The following is a 25,403-nucleotide window of genomic DNA, read 5'->3' as shown; positions in this document are numbered from 1 at the left end:
TGGATAGGAGATAATTTAAAGAGGAAATCACTAGAATTAAGAGGGGTTTGGGAATGCTTCATGTAAAAAAATTTTTACTTGGGACTTAAAGTCAGAGAGGTCAGTAGTTGAAGAGGGAGACCATCCCAGGTATGGAAGACAGATAAAGTGTCAGAAACCAAGATCTGGAGTGTCTTGTTTGTAAAAACAGCCAAGAAGCCAGTGTCACTAGACTGAAAAGCATGTGTTAGGTGTAAGGTGTAAGAAAATCAGAAAGATAGGAAAGGGATAGGTTATGAAGGGTTTTGAATGCCTAGCAGAGCATTTTGTGCTTGTTCCTGGAAGTAACAAGAAACCACTGGAGTTTACTGAGTGAGGGGGTAGAGTGATATGACTACACTAGCATTTTATGAAAATTGAGGAAGGCATGCCCACTACCAGATTATTGAAATAATTAGGACATTGGGGCAGCTAGGTAGCACAGTGAATAGAGCACCAGACTTGGAGTCAGGTGGACCTGAGTTCAAATTTGACCTCAGACACTTAACACTTATTAGCCGTATATGACCTTGGGCAAGTCACTTGACCCCAATTGCCCCTCCAAAAAGAAATAATCGGGACATGAAGTGATGAGGGTCTACACCAGAGTGGTGGTAATGTCAGAGGAAAGAAGATGGCATATTTGAGAGATGATGCAAAGGTGAAATGGATAGGCCATAGCAATAACTTAGATATAGAGGTGGGGGTACATGGGGAGAGTAAGGAGTTTTTAACCTCAGGGACTGAGAAGATGCCCTCTTGTAAAGTCTGAGCAACACAAAAGGAGTGAATTCAGAATCAGTCGCAATCTCAGCATTGGAAGGAGTATCTAATTCAACCTATATCTGAAAAAGGTTCAACAAACAAAAGTGGTCATTCAACCTTGGTTCAGAAACCTCCTGGGAAGGGGAATTCTCCACCCTCTGAAGCAGTCTTTTCTGCTTTTGGAAAGCTCTTATTATCAGGAAGTTTTCCTTCTTAAATCAAAGCCATCCACGTAGCATAGCCTCACTTAACCCAGAGCATACCCAAGCTCTAGAGACTGTGGCTTCCTTGCTGTTTCTCACACAAGACAGTACATCTCCTAACATTTTTACTGACTTCCTCCTATACTGGGATCTTTCTCCCTCCTTACCTCTGCCTCCTGGCTTCTCCAGTTTTCTTCAGGTCTCAGCTAAAATACACATAACATACCCAATAGGTATTTAATAAATGCTTATTGAATGAATGAGCAAACACTCCCAAATTTATTGTTCCTACTTCTGCTTTCTGGGGCCATCTGAAAAAATTACCATATGATTATAGATCAAGAATCTCAAAGCCATGTAGTCCAAAGCTATTTTTTATTTTTCAGATGAAGGAACCCAGGAACTTGCCTAATACATCACAGTAATAAACAACAGAGTTGGGATTCCAACACAAGTTCTCTAACTCCAGGACCAATGCTCTTTCCATGGCTATCTACCATGACAGCCCTTTTTCTCCATAAGAGTTTTTACAGGCAGAACCCACAAAATGACACAGAGAAGCTAACCTCCCGCTGAGGACAGCCCGGCAGGCTAGCAGGAATCGGCAAGCGCAGCGCTCTGGGAGCCGAGCCCAGCACCACGCCGAGGCTTTAGCCCCAGGGCGGGCCTGACCAGCCGCCAGCCAGAGGGACTCCAGATCAGCAGCAGCTGTGGCCGTTTCCAGATTTATCAATACATAGATGAGAAGGACAAGGTGAGAGGCCAGTGAAGTCTGGACTTTGGGACCCAGGAAGTGGGAGTGTGTGGCTTTTACCCCCAGAGTGAGAAACCACTGAGACGCCAGCACAGCCTGCCAGCGCCATGTGGCGGCTTCAGCTCCTGGCCTGCAGAGTGTAGGGGGACCAAGCACCAGTCTGAGGGGTCATCGCTCTTGCTTTAACCTGCTTGGATCTGGATTGCAGTCTAGGGTGGAGGTCCTGGGGTGTGTGTCCAGCTTGCCAGAGCGTGTGGAGAGGGCACCCATCTAATACCTCCAGCAGCTGAGAAAACCCCATCATTTGGGACGAAAACTCCCCTGTCTGGTGGCAGAGTCCTACTGTGGCAAAAAGCCCAAAAGTCAAATCATTGAGTGGCAAAATGAGCAGGCAAAGGAAACAAAGCAGACAGAAGATTCCAACATTACACTCCTATTTTGGGGATAAGAAGGAGCAAGGCATGGAACAGGAGGAAAACAGTGAAGTCAGAACTCCTGCACCAAAAGCTTCAAAGGAAAATACAAGCTGGTTACAGGCCATAGAGGACCTTAAGAAGCAGATAAGAGAAGTGGAGGAAAAATTGGGAAGAGAAATGAGAACAATGCAAGAAAATTATGAAATGAGAGTCAACAGCCTGACTGAAGAAAATAATACCTTAAAAAACAGACTGACTCAAATGGCAAAGGAGGCTCAAAAAGGCAATGAGGAGAAGAATGCCTTAAAAAGTCGAATTTGTCAGATGGAAAAAGAATCTCAAAAGCTCACTGAGGAGAATCATTGCTTCAGAATTAGATTGGAGCAAATGGAAGCTAATGACTTTATGAGAAATCAAGATGCGGTCAAACAGATCCAAACAAATAAAAGAATAGAAGGCAATGTGAAATATCTCATGGGAAAAACCACTGACCTGGAAAATAGATCCAGGAGAGATAATTTAAAAATTATTGGACTGCCTGAGAGCCACGACCAAAGTAAGAGCCTGGAAACCATCCTCCAGGAAGTCCTCAAAGAAAACTGCCCTGATGTTTTAGAACGAGAGGGCAAAATAGAGGTTGAAAGAATCCACCGATCACCTCCTGAAAAAGATCCCAAAAAGAAAACTCCTAGGATATTATAGCCAGGTTCCGGAATTCCCAGATTAAGGAGAGAATATTACAAGCAGCCAGGAAGAAACAATTTGAATATTGTGGAAACACAATCAGGATAACCCAGGATCTGGCAGCCTCTACACTGAGGGATCGAAGGTCCTGGAATGTGATATTCCAGAGGTCAAGGGAGCTGGGATTAAAACCAAGAGTCACCTACCCAGCAAAACTGAGTATCATGTTTCAGGGGAAAATATGGTCATTCATTGGAATAGAGGACTTTCAAGCATTCTTGCTGAAAAAACCAGAGTTGAATAGAAAATTTGACATTCAGATACAAGAAGCAAGAGAAGCATGAGAAGGTAAACAGGGAAAAGAAATCATAAGGAACTTATCAAAGTTGAACTATTTTTTTGTTTGAAGCAATCAGGGTTGAGTGGCTTGTTCGGGGTTGCATGGCCAGTTGTTGTTTCTGGGTGTGGTGCTGAGTCTCTGGGCCCGGATTTGATCCGGGTCGTCCCAGCTCTGGAGCCGGTGCTCTTGCTCACTGAGCCACCTGGCCAAAGTCGAACTATTAACATTCCTACATGGAAAAACAATAATTGTAACCTATGAGACTTTTCTCAGTAGTTGAAGGGATTAGAAATATATATATGTCTTTATATGAGGGTATGCGGGCATATGAATACATAAGTGAATGTGTATATATATGTTTACAGGTATACATAGATAGAGGGCACGGGACCAATTTAACAGGAAGGGATGATACTTAAAAGGTGAAATTAAGAGGTGAGAGGAATATAATGGGAGGAGATGGGGAGAGACAGAGTGGGGCAAACTATCTCATACAGAAGAGGCAAGGGAAAATGGTTACAATGGAGGGGAAGAATAGGAAGGCAAAAGGGAATAGGTCAACCTTATTCCTATTGAATCTGGCTTGAGAAGGGAGGGAAATACACACTAAATAGGGGATCTCACCCTCCAGGAGAATAGGGGGGGAAGGGGATGTGAGGGGAGATGATGGAAGGGAGGGCAGGCTGGGGGGGAGGGAAGTTGGAAGCACCTACTTTTGAAAAGGGACAGGATCAAAGTAGAGAATAGAACAAGTGGGAGGTGGGATGGGAGGGAGGGAAAAATGGTCAGTCTTTTACAATACATCTACTATGTTATTGTTTTGCATTAGCCACACATGTACAACCTATACTGAACTGCTTATCCCCCCAGTGGGGGTGGGTGGCAGGGGGGGAAGGGAATGAATCTGGAACTGAAAGTTTTAAAATCAAATATTCAAATATATATATATATATGTGTGTGTGTATATATATATATATACTATTATTAATACCATCTTACATGTAATTAAGAAAAAAGATATACAGGCACTGAGGCATAGAGATCCACTGGAAAAGTTGAAACGGGTATGGGAGAAAATATGGGAGAGAGCAGATTGGAGGTGGGGATATCCTGTGGGACTGCTGTTTTGGGGGGATGGGTGGGGGAAAAACGGGGAGAAAATTTGTAACTCAAAATCTGGCGGAAACGAATGATGTAAATCAGCAGTTAATAAAGCATTTAAATTAGAAAAAAAAATAAAAAAAGTTGTATAATAAAAAAAAAGAGTTTTTACAGCTTATACTATGGTTTCTGTGAAAAAATGTTTTGGAAGAAATACAGCAGATTCACCAACTTTGGATGCAAATGACTTTTGAGTATTAAAAAAAATGAAATCTCTACTTAAAGGATAAAGATTTGCCACAACTTGAGGCTATTCAAAAGAATGTACTATAGACTGACAGAAATTCAAAAAAAATTTTAAGCAATGGCAGAAATAGCAGCAGGACGGCTCCCTGAAGCTCTGAGGTAACCATGGGCACTTGGATGGAAAAGGTCTGGCATCTTTGTTGAAGAACAAAGCCATTACTTATTACTATACCTTGAGTGACTATGAATTATCCAAGCAAATTCATTTGGAGCATCTAAGTGGCACAGTGGATAGAGTGTCCAGCCTGGAGTCAGAAAGATTCATCTTCCTGAGTTCAAATCCAGCCTCAGACACTGTGTGACCCTGGGCAAGTCTCTTATTCCTGTTTGCCTCAGTTTCCTCACCTGTAAAATGAGCTGGAGAAAGAAATGGCAAACCATTCCAGTGTCTTTGCCAAGAAAACCCCAAATGGGGTTACAAGGAGTCAGACCCAGCAACAATGCCCCTATTCAGAAGGAAGCTCAACTTCATCTTCCAGATTAGCCTTTGATTTTCTTGAGGCAAAGGGTAAAAGCCAATTAGTAAAGATATAATGACAAGGAAGAGTCCCCTACCATGAAAAGTGTTTCATAACTCTCAATCATCTTTTGTACGACAGCAATGATAGCTGTGCTCTCTTCTGCTCGAGCTGAACTCTGGACTGAGAACTCTTTGTCTGAAGACTTCTGCTTGTGTAGCAGGTTAGGTCCAAATATGGTGGCCAAGTTAAGTGATGTCATTTTGTTCCCAGTGACCTAGGGCAGCAATAACAAATATAAGTTAGTTTAATGGATTAGCTTTTCAGAGTCCCTAGTGGTGTCCCAATCATTACTACTTTTCTTTTCTATTAAGTTTTTCTCCTTTTACATTGTCTACAAAATCCCTGTTTGACTGTATGAGCATCATAGTGCTTAGCACAGTGCCTGGTACATAACAGATGCTTAATAAATGGTTATTGATTAATTGCTCATAGGGCATAGATGTAGAGTGGGGATGGAGCTTTAAAGTTCTAGTCCAACAGCCACAACCCCATTTTTCAGATTAAGCAACTGAGGTCCTGAGGTTAAGTGCCTTGCTCAAGGTTATATAGGAAGCAAACAGAGACAGGACTTGAATCCAGATTCTCTGACTTCAAAGCCATCATTCTTTCTACTGTTCCATGCTGCCTGCTAAGTGCCATTATTTTCCATTTCCTTAATATCTTCCAAGCAAAATTAATCAAAATAGGAACTAAGAGAATACATAAGTTTCCATTTTTCTGTCACCAATTCTGAAAATGTCCAGTAAGGAATGTGTCACACCCCTAGCCAGTAGTTAAGAAAACCTGACTTTATTGTTCTTCATATTTGTTATCCTAACAGAGTTCATACTTTACTGGCCCAGACTAGTTGGAAACCCAGGAACCTTTCACTGATGGGTGATAGCCTTCATTCCTGTAATGAACTCCATTTGTCCTTGCAATCGAAGGAAATCTTGGATTAGGTTCAAAATGTCAAACTCAATGGGTACTCCAGAAAACTGAACTGACCCCTATCCTCGCCCTACAAACTACTGGGCTGGCATCTGGCCTGGCACTTCCAGGATAGTGCTCCAACTGGTTTATTGTTAGAAAGCAAGGCATTTTCAGGTGAATGGACTAAAGCCAAGTTCAAGTAGTCTGTTGGGTAGGCAGTGGAGATTGCAAAGAAAATCATACTTACACAGTTGTTCCATTCCTCCTAACCCATCCTGCCCCTCTTCTGTTTTTGTATTCCTTCCTTAAAATGTGTCAAGTGCAGTAGCATTTTTACCATTTGAAATTTATGGGTTATGGAAAAAAACAACTAAATTCAAATGAATGATCCAATCATAATATATAATTTCAAAGCTTTTTGAGTGTTATGTTTTAAAGTATCATTAGAAATTCCTCATTTCATAGCTTTCAAAAAAGATTTTAAAAACAATTTACAGAATAAGAATATTCATACAATAAGTTCCCTTGTATCCATATTCTTTTACTATAATGGGGGTATGAAATATTCCCCATAAAACCTCAAAAAATCCAGCTGTTGATCACTATATTATGGGTGTTATGGTTTGGTAGTATTTTATTTGTTTTAGAAAAGCTGGAACAATAAAGTTGCTTAAAGCCTATAATTATTATTGAATCCCAAATCTAATTCCACATATTTTTTAACCTGTGGCAAAAAAATGCCATGTTCATCAGAAGCTTGACAGTTGCCTAGTTATTTGGATAATTCAGACCCCAAGAGGGATTATAAAATTCTGAATTACCTAATTCACTACCTATGTTGAAGACACAGAGAAACAGTATAGTATAAGGGATAGAGGGTTGACTTTGGAGACAGGAGAACCTGGGTAACTTAAACACAGCCATCCAGGAAACTCATTAAGAGCCCAAGTTACAATTTGTTGATGTACATCAATGGAAGGAGGCCCTATACTAGCAATCCCCTACACTGATGAAATCCAAGATCAAAAGTCCAGAAACTGCAAAGACAATTTAGTCAATCACATGACAGTTCATGACCACAGGGTGTTTTACAGCCTTCAAATGGTTTTTTCCCCCCTTACATTCCCCTAAGGTATGTAATAGAAGGAGCACTGATTTTGGAATCAAAAGAACTAAGTTCAAGTTGTGACTCATACTTTCTAGCTATGTGACACTGGATAAATCCCTTCACCTCACTGACTCCTTTTCTATAAATTGGGGATAACACATTTGTATTATCTACCCTTGTGGGGTACTAAGGAAAGCATATTTCAAAATGTTAAAGCACTATGGAAATATGAGTTCACCATCATCACCATTTATACTACACACACAGACACAAACACAAATTTTGTTTTTCCATTTTTGTTGATTAATAATGTTCAACTCTTTGTGACCCCATTTGGGGTTTTCTTGGCAAAGATACTAAAGTGACTTGCTATTTCCTTCTCCAACTCAATTCAGGGTTAAGTGACTTGCCCAGGGCCACCTAGCTAGTAGGAAACTGGGGCCAAGATGAGTCTTCTTGATCCCAGGCTGGACACTCTATCCATTGTGCCACCTAGCTGCCAATTATTATTATATATATTTTACCAATGAGGAAACTCAGAAATGTGAATTACATGCCTACAGCTAATAAGTGGCAAAATTGGGACTCCAATCCTGGTCTTCCAAATCTAGGTTTGACATTCTTTCCAAAGAGCTACTGAAGATAATTTCCAGAGCTATTTTTCATAATGAATACTTGACCAATGGGATAGACGAAGGTGGGGGGGGGGCATTATTCTACACTTCAAGTACTAGAAGGGGATATACCTGGTGACACAAAGTTATGGCTACTAAATGTCTCAATGTTTATTTTTACAATGGAAAGAATTAAAAAGACAAGAAGGCACTGTAGGTGAGAGAGAAAATGGGGCTCTTGTACGGGTGGTTTCTTACTTATAACCTATTTAGAGATTTCTAACCTAATGGTTCCACATTCTTTGCTATCTCTCTCTTCCCCAGAAGGAAATAATTTCAATGGGATCTCACCCCTTGGTTCTTTGGTTCCAGGATAAAATATGTTTCCAAGAAAATTGCTTTTGTTAATGGATAGTTGTTAGGACAGATAACTATTCTACCTATCAAGTTCCAAAGCTTCACTAGCAGGGTGACAAAATTATGGATCCTAAATATTTCAATTTGTATTTTTGTGATAGAAACAATCTGAAAGGCAAGAAAGCACTGCAAGTGGCAAGGGAATTTAGGGCAGACAGCATTATTATGTGAATGTAATGTATACAGGTATATAAGCTATTCATTTGAGGAAATTATGCCACTTTTGTCTCTGTCTCTCTATACATATATATTAATATATTATATATAAATATATACACTTCCCTTTCATGGAGGAGTTGAGAGACAGCATGGCATAGTGAAGAAGAATGATGGTCTTGGGAGTCAGAAGAATTAGGTTCAAATGCTACCTCAGATACTTGCTATCTATTTGTTCATAGGCCAAATTCTTGGCTCCAGTTTCCTAATCTATAAAACAAGATTAATAATACCCATAAAGTTAACCTTAAAGGGTTGTTAGGCATATTATCATGATTATTTTAATAGGAATACCAAAAAAGTAGTAGCAGATTCAGGTGTTAGTCAAGCTTTCCTAGGTGACTTTCCATTATTTTAGAATTAATGTGCCTTCCTACTAGAGTGACTTGCCATTTCCTTCTCAAACTCACTTTACAGATGAGGAAACCAAGGCAAACAGGGTTAAATTACTTGCCTGGGTCACATAGCTAGTAAAAGTCTGAGACCAGATTTGAACTCAGGAAGATGAGTCTTTCTGATTCCAGGTTGGACACTCTACCCACTGTGCCACCTAGCTGTCAATTTTTATTATATATATTTTGGGGTTACTTATAACCTATATACACACACACACATATATATATATATATATATATATATATATACACACACATATAGGTTATAAGTAAGAAGACACCTACCAACATAGCAGTTCTCTCTACAAGAGCCCCATTTTCACTCTTACCTACAGTGCCTTCTTGCCTTTCTAATTCTTTCCATTGTAAAAATAAACATTGGGACATTTAGTAGCCATAATTATTTGCAAAATGTCAAATAACTGAATAATGGATTCAATGAGACAGGATTCTTCTTGCTCAAGTTATATTGAACAAAGTAAAACTTCTACTATATCTATAGTTCAAAGGCCAAACATCTAGTCACATGGCATCAGAGGTGTCAAAAGCAATGTGGTCTGAACAGGAATGTAGGTGGCCATCAGATGCTTTTCCATTGTACCTTGCAGGCAATTTTCAGTGTTCCTTATATCAGCTTGGAGATTGCTTACAAAACAAAGAAATTAAGATAAGCAGAAAAATACATCAGTACCTCTTCTCTTGGAGGCAGTTAGCCATACCTAGAATGCTCTCCCTCCACATCTCTTCTTCTTTGCCTCTCTGGTTTCCTTCAAGATGAAGCTAAAATCCAGCCTTCTGCAGAAAACCTTTCCCTATCTTGTCCTCTTAATTCTAGCTCCTTCCCTCTGTTGATTATTTCCAATATATCTTGTATATACCATGTTTGTACATAGACATTTGCATGGTATCCCCTCTATTACAGAGCAGAGATTATCTCTTGCATTTCTTTATAGCCCTGGTGCTTAGCATAGTGTCTGACACATAGTAGGTGCTTAATAATTACTTATTGATTAACTTTTAAATTGACTGACAGCAGGGTGCTGGTAATAGTTTTTTATGGGCAGTTAGGTGGCAAAGTAGATAGATTGCCCAGTCTGGTGCCAGGAAGACCTGAGTTCAAATCTGGCCTCACTTACTAGCTGTGTGACTCTGGGCAAGTCACCTAACTTTATTTACCTCAGTTGCCTCATCTGTAAAATGAGTCAGAGAAGGAAATGGTAACTACTCTAGTATCTTTTCCAAGAAAACCCCAAACGGGGTTACAAAAAGTTGGACAGGACCAAAGTTACTGAATAACAATTTTGTATGTATCTTTTAAAATGTACACATTAGAATATTAGCTGCTTGAAGGCAGGGAACTTGTTTTTGCCTTTCTTTATAATCTCAGCACTTAGTCCTTAATAAATTCTTTTTTTTTTTCTTTTTGGAGGGCAATTGGGGTTAAGTGACTTGCCCAAGGTCACACCGCTAGGTTTGTGTGTGTGTGTGTGTGTGTGTGTGTGTGTGTGTGTTAAGTGTCTGAGGCCGGATCTGAACCCAGGTCCTCCTGACTCCAGGGCCAGTGCTCTATGTACTGTGACACCTAGCCACCCCTTCCTTAATAAATTTTTGTTAATTAAATGATTAATCCTGAGTAATAACTACTAGCCTTTTGGAGAGATGGAGAAGCTAGCTTTCATAGCAAACTAGTCCCCTAAGCCCAGAAATACGGGGCTTCTAACTTTAAAGCTTCTAAACTTTTTTTCTTTTCAAATAGCATTTTCATTTTTTCCTCCAATTACATATAAAGGCAATTTAAAACATTCATTTTAGAAAAAATTTTTGAGTTTCAAATATTCTCCCCCTGAGTCCCCTTATGTAATAAGGTAAGAATTTTAAATGGGTTTTATTTCCATAATAATGTTGTGAAAGAAGAAAAAAAACATGGAAAAGATAAAGAAGGTGAAGATACTATGCTTTAATCTACATTCTGAATTTATCATTTCTTTCTCTGGAAATGGATAGCATTTTCTAAGTCCTTTGGAATCATCTTGGATCATTGTATTGCTGAGAAGAGCTAAGTTATTCATAATTGATCATCATATAATGATGTTAAAGTTTCTAACTTTAAAGCTTAAAACTGCCTGAAGACTTTTGGGACACTCAATAGATCTGAAGAAATAGAGAACTGCAATGAACAAGGTTATTTTTAAGTGAAAAGAGCTAGTTATCCCTTTCACATTGGGGGGGGGGGCGCATGGACGACTCCCAAAGGGGCACAGGCACCCCCATGATCTAGAATAGCTTCTTAAAATCTTTTGATCCTTCCTTAGTACCGGAGAAGAAGTCTGAATTATTATAGTATTAAAAGATAAAAGATGCTGATATTATATAACACTATACATATATTTTATGCATTTCTAAGTTTCTAAACTTTTTCTGTGTCATCTTCTGGCTTTTTTGCATGTCGTCTGTGGCTTCCACAAAACTTCCCTAAAATTCCCATTTAATTTCTTATGCCAGCTCATTATACAAGATGTCGCTAAAGTCTGGACACATAGGAAATCTCACTAACTATTCATATTTCCAGAAATGAAATTTTCAACATTTTATTTAATTAGCATAAATTTTAGCCATGACAATTTCATATGGAATAAAAGCTTTCGTTATATATTGGGGACTATTTTCCATATTAATTTAATTTAATTAATTAATGAGATTTCCTATGTCTTCCTAAGAAATCTCATTTATGCTATATATATCAAAACCACAAGGGGGAAAGTTGCAATGTGGAAGGGATAGCTGTATGTTAAATGTGTCATTCCATTCTCCTCTTGAAGTCTAAGGGTGAATTTCATAGCATGGTGGGGAGGAGCTGTTATGCTGTATTCTTACCAAGGTGAAACAATAATAGTTCACATTCATATAACAGTATACAATTTAGAAAGGATTCTGTTTACAGCAAGTGCATATGCATTGCTTTTTTTTTTCTTTACAGATTAGGGAATGGAAATGCAGAGAGATAATAAGAAGCCAGACTAGCCAAGCTATCTAGTATGCAGTAAAGCACAGAGCCAAACCCAACAGTTCCTGACTCTCCCTTGAGTGTTATTCCAAACCACCAAGATGAAAAAGACTCTTTCTCACATTGTTTCTCCTAACTAGACCTAGACCTCCCAGCACCAGAATCCCCTGACCAAAAGCAGGATGCTCTAATAAAAAATCTATGCAGCTGCTGATATAGGAGTATAGATACACAGATACTAGGAAGTGTCCTCAAGAGGCATCTAGTGGATACAGCACTAACTGGGCATGGACTTAGGAAGCCATGAGTTCAAATATTGCCTTAGACACTTCCTAGCTGTGTGACCCTGGGCCAAATCACTTAACCTTTCTCTGCCTCAGTTTCCTCAATGGTAAAGTGGGAAACATAATAGCACCTACCTCACAGGATTGTTTGGGGGGTCGAATGAGAGAATATTTGTAAACTGCCTGGCACATAGCTATATTTAATAAGTATTTTCTTCCTTCAAGTGCCCAGCAATAAACCAGACAGCATGCAGCAGAGAGACTGTCCTAGACATATGAGGTATGCAAATACTCAGAATAACAAATTCACTGAATAGAAATTCTTGCACTCTCTTATTACCCTTTCTCCAGCATGGTAAGTACAACTTTTAAACTCTGGGTCTGTCACACAGAAGGAAAAACCCCCTCAATGTACAGAGTAAAATATCACTACTTAAAACAACTGTAGTGAGTTTTCAGACAGTCTTCTAACTCAGGACGATATTCTAAAGAACAGGTCTGGCCATGTAAACCTCTCTATTCAATAAACTCACATGACTCCCTATTACCTCTAGGAGCAAAGATAAAATCCTGTGATTGGCTTTTTTAATCCTCTCTTGGGGATTTGACTTAAGTTCTGTTTTGGTTTTCATAATCTGGCCTCTTCTTACTTTTCTGTCTTCCTATACCTTACACCTATCCCAATCCTCTGCCACCCAGTGACACTGGTCTTCTTATTCCTTGAACATGACACTCTGTCTTCAGACTCTGGGCATTTCAACAGACTGACATCTCCATCCCTGGAATTTACTGCCTCTTCATCTCCTCTTCCTGGCTTCCTTCAAGTCTCAGCTAAGAACAATATTGTTTTAAGAATAACTTTGAATGAATAAGTCATTTTGACTCATAAGTACCCAAATTAACTACAAAGAACATATGAAGGAAGATGCTGTCTGCCTAATAAAAAGAAGTATGCATAGAATGATTTTCTATACATACACACACATATATAATACATACATATGTGTATTCATGTAGTACATATATAGTGGGAAGGTATGTGTATGTTTAAATACACACTCATTTGTGTCTAACAGTAGCCATCTCTAGGGCAGAAGGGGGAAGGAAGAAAAAAAGGGAAAAATAAGAGATGTACATCATACTTTCTTATATATCTAAAAGGAATAGCAAGTTATACACAATAGATTTGCAGTTTCATATGCAATCATCATTTTTACTTATACTCTATTATGGAAATGCTTGTTTAGTCCATAAATTACAGATTAAATAAATAAAGAGTTAAAAAGTCTCAGCTGAAGTCCCATCTTCTGCAAAAATGCCTTTTCCAATCTTCTTTAATCTCTAGGCCTTCCCTCTTACACTTCTCAATTTATCCTCTACATATCTTTTTTTTTTATAGTACACAGCTATTTGTAAGTTGTCTCCCCCATTAAACTGTGAGCTTCTTAAGAATAAAGACTGGTTTTATTTTATTATTCCTTTCTTTGTATCTCCAGCACTCAGTACTGTCACTAGTAAATGAGAGATACTTAATAAATTCTTGTCAACTGAGCAATTGATTTTGAATTTTCCAAAGGAATAGGAAGTAAACACTCCAAAGAAAGCATGACATTGTTTGCATGGAGTAGTGGAAAGTGAATGCACTGGCTCTGATTCAGAAGACCTGCTATTACGACTTGTATGACCTTGGGCATGTCACAACTTCCCTGAATTTCAGGTCCCTCATCTGTAAACTGAGGGATCTAGTTGGACTATGTGGCCTTTGAGTTCTCCTTTAGCCCTAGAGCTGTGATCTCATGAGATGAATGACATTTTATGGCGGAGAGAATGGACTAAAAGGTAGTCATCTCGACCCTACGTGAATTTTCACATCACGGTTTGTTTTTTTTCATACTCTTCAAATATGCATGTGAATTAGTTAAATCTCTCTTTGACCCTGAACTGTACATAAATACCTCTTGTCCATCTTTGTCAACATTATCTTCCGCGTGTCTGGCCACCATGGAGAGGAACTGCAACAATCTGTGTAGGGTGTCACAATTGCAGGGAGGTAGAAGGTAGACAAGAAGCTGTAAGGTGCTCAGCTGCTCCTCAGGATCTAACACTAAGGCAAAGAAAAAAGCAAGCTAAAATTCTAAAAAGCAATAAGCATTTATTAGGCACCTGCTAGGCACTGCTCTAAGTTCTGAGGATACAAGAGCAAAGAATTAAACAATTCCTACCCTAAAGGTGTTTGAATTCTAATGGGAGGTGGGCAAAACTACACAAATAAGGAGTTAATAAATACAAACAAAACATTGTTAAACATAACGGTAGTTTGTAAAGGAGGATATTGGCTACTGGGGGAATTAGAAAGGTTTTGTGTAGAAGAGAGGTCCTTAATCTTTTTGTGTCATGGATCCTTTTGGCAGTCAATAAAAGCCTATTGACATCTTCTCAGAATAATATTTTTAAATGCATAAAATAAATTACATAGGATCACAAAGGAAACCAATTACAATGAAATAGTTATCAAAATACTTATGATGAAAGTTCATTGATCCTAGTAACCTACTCTTAACAGACTCCCAGGGTGAGGTTTCAGCTACATCTTCAAAAGGAGAGGGACTCTTATGAGGTAGAGGTAAAAAGGAAGTAGATTCCAGGTGTGAGGAATATCTGGTGCAAAGGCAGGGAGGTAGGAGATGGAGTTCCAAAGGAGAGTGCAAGAGGGAGAGTGATGTCCACTGACTCTGGAAGGATAGATTGGGGCAAGGTTGTGTAGAGCTTTAAAATCTAAACAAAGGGTGGAGCCAAGATGGTGGAGTAAAAAACACAAACTTGGTGTGGGCTCTGGCTCCAACCATCTCTAATACCTATAAAAATGACTCTAAACAAATTTTAAAGCTAGAGAACCCACAAAGAGACAGAGAGAAAAAAATCTCCTGCTGAAGGCAGCCTGGCAGGCCGACAGGAAAGGTGTATTGCAGCATGCTGGGAGCTGAGGGTAGTCCCTAGTGAGCCATGGTTCCAGCCCCAGGACAGCCCATATTGGCCAGAGCAGACTTCAGGAGAGTGAATGCTGTGGTGGATTCCAGACTTCTCAACCCATAAAGGCCAAAGAGAAAATAAAAGGTCAGTCAGGAACTCTGTTGTAAGGGTGGAGGAACAGAGCAGTCTGGCCCCTGCCCCTGGGCAAGAAGGAGCAAAGGTGTGATCATGTCCTGTGGCTGCTTTCAGAGCTCCTGGCCTGCAGATCATAGGGGAACCAAGCCACCATTCAGAGAGTAATTGCTATTGCTTTGACCTGCCTGGATCTGGATTGTGGTCTTGGGTGGTGGTCCTGGGGTGTGTGGCCAGTGAGCCAGAGCTTGTGGGGGCTGTAGAGAGGGCACCCAACTAATAGCTCTGGCAGCTGCAAAAACCCCAGCAATTTGGGACAAAGCTCTCTCCATTCTGTAAGCAGAGTTCTATCATGGCAAAGTAGCTCAAAAGTCAAGTAATTGGCAAGATGAGGAAGTGTAATCAGACCATACAATCCTTTTTTGGGGACAAAAAGGATCAAAGCATGGAAATGGAGGAAGACAATGAAGTCAGAACTCCTGCATCAAAAGCTTCTAAGAAAAAATATGAATTGGTCACAGGCCATGGAAGAGCTCAAGAAGGATTTTGAAAATCAAGTAAGAGAAATGGAAAAAAAAAACTGGGAAGAGAAATGAGAATGATGCAAGAAAGTCATGAAAAGCAAGTCAACAGCCTGCTAAAGGAGATCCCAAAAATTTCTGAAGAAAATAACACCTTAAAAAGTAGACTAACTCAAATGACAAAAGAGGTCCAAAAAGCCAATGAGGAGAATGCCTTAAAAAGTCAAATTTGCCAAATGGAAAAGGAATTTCAAAAACTCACTGAAGAGAATAATTCCTTCAAAATCAGATTGGAGCGATTGGAAGCTAATGAGTTTATGAGAAATCAATATACTATAAAACAGATTCAAACAAATGAAAAAATAGAAGGCAATGTGAAATATCTCATTGGAAAAAACACTGACTTGGAAAATAGATCCAGGAGAGATAATTTAAAAATTATTGGACTACCTGAAAGCCATGATCAAAAAAGAACCTAGAAATCATCCTTCAAGAAATTCTCCAGGAAAATTGCTCTGATATTCTAGAATCAGAAGGCAAAATAGAAATAGAAAGAATTCACCCATATTCATCTTGAAAAAGATCCCAAAAAGAAAACTCCTAGGAATATCATAGCCAAATTCCAGAGTTCCCAGATGAAGGAGAAAATATTACAAGCAGACAGGAAGGAATAATTTTACTATTCTGGAAACACACTCAGGATAAGATGAGATCTAGCAGCTTCTACATTAAGGGATTGAAGGGCTTGGAATATTATATTTTGGAGGTAAAAGGAGCTAGAATTGAAATCAAGAATCACCTACCCAGCAAAACTGAGTATAATGCTTCAGGAGAAAATATGGTTATTCAATGAAATAGAGGACTTTAAGGCATTCTTGATGAAAAAACCAGAACTGAATAAAAAATTTGACTTTAAATTACAAGAAGCAAGAGAAGCATGAGAAGGTAAACAGGAAAAAGAAATCATAAGAAACTTATTAAAGTTAAACTATTTACATTCCTACATGGAAACATGATAAGTGTAATTCATAAGACTTTTCTTAATATGAGGATAGTTGAAGGGAACATATATGCATATATGTTTGCATACATATATATGTATGCATAGGAGGGTGTATGTGTATATAAATATATATGTGAGTATGTGCATATGTGTGTACATGTATACATAGATAAAGGGCACAGGATGGGTTGAATATGAAGGGATGATATCTTAAAAATAAAATTAAGAGGTGAGAGAGGAATATATTGCACAGAGAAAGGAAGAGATAGATTAGGGTAAATTATCTCATATAAAAGAGGCAAGAGGACACTGTCACAATGGAGGGGAAGACCTTACTCTCACTGAATTTGGCTTAAGGAGGGAATAACATACACATTTAATTGGGTATCTTACCCTACAGGAAAATAGGGGGGTAGGGGATAAGAGGGATGAGTATAGAAGGGAGGGCAGATTGGGGGAGAGTAGTTAGAAGCAAACACTTTTGAAAAGGGACAGGGTCAAAGTAGAAAATAGAATAAATGGGGGGTGGGATAGGATGGAGGGAAATATAGTTAGTCTTTCATAGTATAACTACTATGGAAATATTCTGCATAACTATACAAGTACATCCTATGTTGAATTGCTTGTCTTTCCAGTGGGGGTGGGTGAGGAGGGAAGAAGGGAAAAACTCTGGAACTCAAAGTTTCAAAAGACAAATGTTAATGCATGCTATATGCAACTGGGAAATAAGATAAAAATAAACCAGAAACAACACTCCTACAAGAGGAGATACTGGGTTTTAATCTCTCTTCTCATATTTCCCTTTCTATTCACCTACCACCTTGTGGCTTCTCTTATAATAACAAGGATAGAAACTTTTTATCCCTAGGCACATAAAGTAGAGACTCTCTTGGTAGGACTATTAATATCACTTGATAGCATCTTCTGCATTCCACAGTCTTCTGGGAATCATTTGAAGGTATTTTCATTATGTTTTAAACATTTACTGCAATTTTTTCCCATTCAGTCTAAGAAATCATGAAAACATCCCCCAGAAGGGCTGTTCAATAGGCAGAGTTATGAATATTGAAGGCAATAAACACAAAAAAAACCCAACCCCAAAAATGCTTCATCAAGAAAGACACAATGAGGTTTGGCTGTAGGAGTCAAACAGTTGAACAGAGCCTGGGACTTACAGATAGTGTTGATGAAGGCAGTGTAGAGTTCCCTGGTGAGGAGGGGGTCTGGCATGTCCCTTAAAAATTCTTTCAACAATGCAGCCACATCATGGACACTATGTTCCTCTTCCAACGAAACATCAACACCACGGTCGAATTCCTCACGTAACTGGAAGAAATGAGGATGCAAAGGACAGTTACAACACTCGGAAATTCCGTCAGGTGGCCAGCCCTTTGAAATGCCATGCCCAAAGGGGAGATATCACTGGTTTGACTCCCAGATTTGCCCCTTTGGGGCAAGGCTGTGTAGACCAGGTGGCTGAGATTCCCCTTCAGTTCCTATAAAAAAGGTCAAGTAGCCAGGGATCCCACAATATTCTGGCATTATGCCACTAATGAGATGACTAAATGATTCTTTTGTAGACTGTAGCTAAATCCAGGTCAAGATTGATCAGACCAGGGGCGCTAGGTGGCACAGTGAGTAAAAGCGCTGGCCCTGGAGTTGGGAGGACCTGGGATTGGTTCCAGCCTCAGATACTTAACACCCACACAAAAAATAACTGGCCATGTAACCTTGGGCAAGTTAGTTAACCCCAATTGCTTAAAAAAAAAAAAGATTGATCATACCATTGACAGTTTACGAAGAGCTATAGTGATCTCCCCTGGCTAACCTGATACCCACAGGAAGTGGGCAGATGCTTGATTATAGACACTTCTCCCTCAGTCAAGGGTTGCTACAGCGAAGGCCCTGGAGCCAACGCAGGTGAAAGCATCTTTAGAGCCCTTTTTAGGGAAATATTAATAGCTTGGTAAATGCCCTAGGCTCAGACTTTAGAATGTACTATGGGTAGCTGATATATATATATATATCCAACCCTGTACCCTGGGACAACCCCAGGGGCATTTCATCCTCGTCCTAATCTTCAAAAAGATGACAGACAATTTAAGAAGCAGCAGCATGGAGAAACAAAAGCAAACACATTTTTAAAAGCAAGGGATTGGAATTAGAAGTTGTGGATTTAAAAACTATCTCTGCTATTAATACTTGTGTGACTAGGGCAAGTTGTTCAGTATCTTGGGCTTTAATTTCCTGATATTTTAAGTGAGGGCAACATGGCATGGTAGAAAGACTGTTGGATTTTGAATCCAAAGACCTGAGTTTGAAGCCCAGCTCTGCCACTGAATGTTTTGTGTGACCATGGGGAAGTAGTCTCTACTTTTTTTCTTGGAAAAATGTTGAGGGTGGACTAGGTGACCTCACAGGCTTCTTCCAATTCTAACCTATGATAGCATGGCCAGAAAATCTCTCCATTCCTTTCCAGTTCTAAATCCTGGTTTCCAAATTCTTTGAATTGTTAGGAATCTCTTCCAAATATTAATCTGAAAATCAATCCCATAATTGCTACCTGTTGTTCCTGGTTCTGTCCTCTGGAGTAAAAAGAGTAAATCTAGTCACTCCTCCACTATACAGTCTTTTTATATATTTGAAAATTATTATCATGTCTTCCTATCTTTCCTAGGTTAAACTGCCTCAGAACTTTCAACCATATCTCATATGGAACATTATAGAATTCTTCTACTATCCTGCTTACTGTCCTCTGGACACAGCCCAACATTTTAATACTACAACATTTGTGGTTTAGTGGTATGGAGACTGATGCTGATTGCAACCGATTTATAACTTGGCAAATGGCCATTAAAACCATTGAATGTCACTCCCAAAAGACAACCTAGTGACAAACTTCTCTGAATTGAGCCAATCTAACAAACTTATAGGCCTTCCCCATATATAAACTTGAAGCTTTTGCAATTTGGTAAGACTATTATGAGACAGGAATTATTTATATTCTTTCTTTTTCTTTTTTCCTTCCTTGTTCCTTCTCTTCCTTTCTTCGTTCCTTCCTTCCTTCCTTCCTTCCTTCCTTCCTTCCTTCCTTCCTTCCTTCCTTCCTTCCTTCCTTCCTTCCTTATCTTGCTTGGGCTCTTCATAGGCCCAATCCCAATACTGATCAAACAGGGAAACTTTAACTTGCTCTGTTTTTCCAAAATGGGTTACTTCACCCTTGGTAGCCTTCTCTTCCTGGAAGTTTACTATATTTATGCCAGATTTAGTAAGGTTGTTTCTAAGTTCTATGTGAAATTCACTGACTTAGAGTCTCTAGAATCTACCATTTTGTCCCTTTTAGAAAAATTACTATAATATTTTCTATTCTTTCATCTTTAGGCACCTTGCCTTTTTTCCATGATTTTCCAAAGATTGTGAACAATCTTATCTGTAAGGTCTTTAAATACATAAGAAGATATCATGGAGGAAATCCCAGGGAAGAGAAGAGTGGTTGCAAAAATGTGTTTTTAAATAAGGGTTTCCTACTCTGAATGAGCTGGGGTATATATTAGCCTCTGCCTTTGAGCATGCCAAAGTCTTTTGAAATCCCCTTTAACTTCATCAGTTCGGGTAAGTGAATGGACATTTACCCAAGGCAGTGTCAGGTATTGTAAGTGAAATGTAATTTCTTCAGCTTCATTAAATTTGACCTTTTTTTTTTTTTAAACACTAGCTGGAACCCCTTATTTTTCCATTTGGGCCAAGCCAAAGGAGGGCATTATTTGAAATTTCCTTTTAACAAACAAACTCCACAGTTTGCATCCCTTTTACCACAAAGCCATGGATAGGTACTGCTGTCTTCTCAAAAACTACCTCACAGTTGAAAAGACATGTCAACAACCATCTTTACGCGCACTAATACTGCTACATCAAGATGAGCCTCCTCATCTGCAAAAGGGGAATAATGAGATTTGCATGATATACTCCACAGGATTGTCATGGGGGAAAAACGCTGAAAAATTTAAAGGAGTACAGAGATGGGAGCTGTTGGTATTATTACTAAACTACCTCCAACAGGAGACCTCTCCTGATTCCCCCAGTTGCTAGCTCTCTCCACCCCAAAAGAGTTTGAATATATTTTGTATTTACTTCTCTACATACCTATTGCTTTTCCTGTTAGAATTTAAGTTCCTTAAAGGTAGAGGCTAATTGATTTTTGTCTTTGTATCCTCAGTAAGGTGGTGCAGTGGATAGAGCATAGATATAAAGTCAGGAAAAGCTGAGTTCAAATCTGACCTCAGATACTTACTAGTTGTGTGACCCTGGGCAAGTCACTTAACCCTGTTTGCCTCAGTTTCCTCAACCATAAAATGAAGATAAAAGCAAGGATTTTTATGAGTCTCAAATGAGATAATATTATGAAAGTACTTAGTCCAATGTCTGACACAGTGGAAGCCCTATATAAAATGCTTTTTTTCTTCCCTTTTATCACCTAGCTTTTGTCAAATATCTATTATGTGTCACATGACACATAATAGATATTTGACAAAAGCTTGTTGATGAATAACACTGGACAAAGTACCCAAGTTGTATTAATGATAAACTGGAAAAGGCATTTAAAAGATATTTTTTTCCCCATCTTACCTGTCTTACTCTTTTTTTTGAGCTTCCAACTCTGAATATTCCCACTGTCTGGAGACCTACAAACACAACACATGAAGCAAACAACCCTATTTCATTGTTTCATATTGTTGAAAGTCAAACAAAAACAAAGCAAAAGAATATTATTTAAAAAAAAACCAGCCTGGCAATAGGCAGCACAGGAAGATTCTGGAGTAGGTAACCAAAGTTCAGAAATGACTCATTTTTCCATATACGATGGGGAGGTACTGTTCCACGTAAGTCAATTTTCCAAGTAACTGAACTTTATCATAACCTTTGAACATTTTAAATAATTTTAATGGAAATATATCGAAAATGCTTTAATGTTTCTTTGTATGATTAAACAAAACATAAGAAACCTTTTCTTGACTCAATTTCATCATCATCACCATCCGATTGTTTGTTGTTGTTTTTGTCTTATCTCTCATAGTCAGGAGTTAAACTAGCTTTTTTCCTTCTGTTCCTAAGAGAATGCTTCTCCCATAATCTAACTTAGCCCTGCCAAATTGGCCAACCTTTTTTTTTTTAGCCTCAGTTTCTTCTTCTGAAAAATAAGAGTCAGAGGTTATAAAATATCTTAGGACTCTTCCAAATATTTAAATTCAATAATTCATTCAATCCCCACTTTTAATTTCTATTTGAATGCTTCTAATCTGTTAAAGTAGATAAATAAAACGATGACCAAGCTCTTTACCATGTGTTAAACTCCAGAACAATTGTTTCAATGCTTTCAGTGAGCAAACTCCCTGTATCAATGCTGATCTGCAATTGCTTTCTAACATTCTTAAGAAAGTTTCCTGGACTACTGACAGGTTAAATGTCCTGTTTAGGGTCAAATGCCCATTATGTGTCAATAGGTTGACTTGATTCCAATCTGCGAATTTTCAACTTTTACAATAATAGATTCTCATTAAGTGGTTATGGAATTGTCAGAACTGAGTGAGAGCTAGAAGGGCTCTCCAATGAAAAAAGTATATGGGCTATTAGCACATGGACTTTGTAAAATACATGGTAACTGCTCAGTTTCCTTGATCTTTTTTTTCCTTCCCTCCCGCCTTCATTCTTTTCCTTTTTCCTTTCCTCTCTTCCCTCCCTCCCTTCCCCCATCATTCCTTCCTTCTTTTCTTTGTGTTTATTATTTATTTTGTTTTGGACTAGGTCCGTTGTTGTTTCACAGGTCTAGTACTGGAAGGGACTTCAAAGGCCATTTATTTCAATTTTCACATTTTAGAGATGTGCATAATGTGTCCCAGCAATTTGCCCAAAGTTACATGGATAATAGAGGTTAGATTTGAATCAGCGTTCTAGTTAAGGATGCCAGAAAATGACCTCTGAGTAAATGAGGTATTACTTTCTTTTCCTTTCCATACTTCCAGTGTCTCCAACTTGGCAGAATCTCCCAGATCTGGTAGAGACTTCTAGAATACCAGGTTCTCTCCACAGCACAGATAAGGCAATGGAGCAGGACTTTAGTGGAGGTCATGGCATTGACATGGACTGTGCCATTTTAATTTATTTGGTTCTGGGTTAATACTCCCAAAGCTTTTGTTCTTTTGCTTCTTATGGATAGGATACTTTTCTAGTGTGATATGCATCAAAGATGAGAAAAATTCTATAGAGTCAATATTCCTTAACTCAGAATAATGAAAATAGACTTACATCAAAGAAAAGATAAGCCAGACAAAGAAATGCAAATTATAATACCCATTTCTATATAGGAATGTAAGTGTATATATATATATATGTGTATATCTCTCTCTATATATATATATCTTTTTCTCTCTCAAATTTCTGTGCCATGACTTCACTATTTTAGTAAAAAAAAAAAAAGAAAAGATTCCTTTAAGCTAGCCAGAAAAATCAAAGCAGTTGGGAACACAGAACTAGAGAATTGGATGTTGAATATAAAAATTGTGATATCATATAGTTTGGCTCTCTTTTCACTTTGTTTTCCCCTGAAATTTGTGTTTGGGAGAACACAGTTTATTATCTGAAGGCAGAAAAGGCATAGTGCCTGTAACTTAGTAGATCATTCATAAAATGTTTAAAAATAGAATATAATCACAGTATGTCAGCTGAGATTGATACAGAAGGCATAAAAACAGTGGAACTGATAGAAATTTTATAAGTTAAATTATTTTATGGGAGGTTTTAAGGATTTTTGATACTCATTTGTAAGATTTAAAGTCAAACCTTATTTTGTTTTTTTTTAAGTGCTTAACTTCTGATTTACATTATTAGTTTCCACCAGATTTTGAGTTTCAAACCTTATTTTGAAAAATAGTCAGTGCTCTTCATTTGAAATAATGATGGAGAAATGTGGTTGAGGATTAAAGGAGGGAGAAGCAGATGGTATATTATTTTGGACTGCAGACACTTGGACAGGAGGAATTAGAAGAGGAGTTTGGGAAACAGAACATAAACTTGGCAGAGAAGAATGCCATTAGAGTGACAAAGTCCTTTAACTATTCAAGCATCTACTGGAAGTGTCTCATAGCCAAAGGCAGAGCAACTGAGAAATTTGTGATTTGCTTTGATGAAAATTTCATCCTTCCAAAAGTGGAGGGACTGAAGAGGGGAACCCTGGGATATTGGCTTTAATTCTAACCAATAAAGAAGAGTCATTGCTTAAATAGAAATGCTCTAAATCTTGTAAGCAAGTGAATGCTTCATCAAGCAGTTTGTGACATAGAAAGAAAAGGAAACTGGGGATAATCCTAGATGTTTGGAGAACAGATTTAAAGGCATTCAGGAAAATGATAGGGAGGGTTTGGTTGTCTTTATAGTCCCAGCATCTAGCACAATTTCTAGCACATAAATATTTGTTGAATTGAACAGAATTAACTTATTCTAGGACCCTGAATTCATCAGATATAGTAATAATTTTAGAAACAGATAATGATTTTAGAGGCAAAATGAAAAATCTACATGATAGCAAAATTCCCCAATTACTATTTTCATCTAGCATAAAACATGTTATATTATTGTGAACTGATTAATTTCATTAAGTATGGCCAATGTACTCTATAAAGTGTGTGGTGATCTACAAATAGAATGAGCTAATTAAGACAGGAAACCATCTACTGAAACATTTACTTCTAAATTTTAAGGAGTGTATATATATATATATATATATGCATTTAAAATATATCTATAGTAAAAATCTATCAATTCAGAATAATAAGGGGAAGAACTGATCAAGATGAGTGGAAAACTTGAAAAAAATAGGATATTTTTCAAGAAATACAATTGTATTGCTTTGAATTACATCCAGTAAATTAAAGTATGTATTTTGTATAAGTTGTTATCCATAATTTAATTAACAAATAATTATGTAAGTCTGAATGATTTGTGAGAAGCATACCAATTTATTTTCGATAAATATACTAACTAGTTTACCTTGAAATTTTGGCTACCCTTTTAAGTTGTTTAGAAAAAAAATTTCTTCACATTGATAACATTTCTTCAGAACGCAAATATCTAAGTCAGAGGCTAAATTATAAATTTCAAACTAGCCCAGGTACAATCAATGGAGCTTTCACATGAATGCTGTTTGTCTTCTCTTTATCTGATATTGTTGATACAGAAGGTCACTTACCATGTTTTTCTAAATGCTGGCAGCAGCTGTCCACAAGTCTGGGAACCTGTCTGTAAATAGGATTTAGACTCAGTTTCTTATCTCTTGCTTTTTCTTTTTTGTTTTGAACCTCAGCTGGCAAAGACAGTTGTAATGCTTCTAATAGTCGGGACTGATTGTCGTCTAGATCTGTAATAGAGTCCACAGACATTGCACCCTGTAAAGTACACACACACATATGCAATCAGTACAGATGGATAAAATAAAAACAACCACAATCCAGGTCACATCAAGTAAATATTTTTGGTCACAACTGTTGATTGAAATAACTTGAAATAACTTTGCTTGATTTAATTAGGTTGTTTGTAATATAAGGGAAAATGCTTTCTTAAAGGCCTTTGGAAAAAGTCACCAACCTACCACAAAGAAGGGGTAGAGAGATAATGTCATGCTACATGCAATTTCAACAAGAGACCTCATTTTCCAAAGGGAGAAGAG

General features: G+C 38.1%; 1 protein-coding gene across 5 annotated transcripts in view; it reads right to left on the bottom strand.

Annotated features, from left to right (window-relative positions):
• ARHGAP6 (Rho GTPase activating protein 6) overlaps positions 1-25,403 on the bottom strand; it is a 703,646-nt gene that overhangs the window by 30,013 nt on the left and 648,230 nt on the right. For all 5 annotated transcript variants that reach the window (XM_069063000.1, XM_069063001.1, XM_069063002.1 and 2 more), the window contains exons 5-9: positions 24,927-25,122; positions 21,311-21,366; positions 17,860-18,010; positions 14,014-14,162; positions 5,143-5,322 (exon numbers count right to left, since the gene is read on the bottom strand). In XM_069063000.1, coding sequence (XP_068919101.1) covers positions 5,143-5,322; positions 14,014-14,162; positions 17,860-18,010; positions 21,311-21,366; positions 24,927-25,122 — 732 coding nt within the window. The remainder of the gene's footprint in view (positions 1-5,142; positions 5,323-14,013; positions 14,163-17,859; positions 18,011-21,310; positions 21,367-24,926; positions 25,123-25,403) is intronic.

This window comes from Petaurus breviceps, unplaced genomic scaffold (assembly GCF_028583685.1).
Source record: "Petaurus breviceps papuanus isolate PSGF00001 unplaced genomic scaffold, PetGlider_PUasm1.0 90515, whole genome shotgun sequence".
NCBI lineage: Eukaryota > Metazoa > Chordata > Mammalia > Diprotodontia > Petauridae > Petaurus > Petaurus breviceps.
Note: the sequence above shows the minus strand (reverse complement) of the source record. Positions and strands in the feature narration are given on the sequence as shown.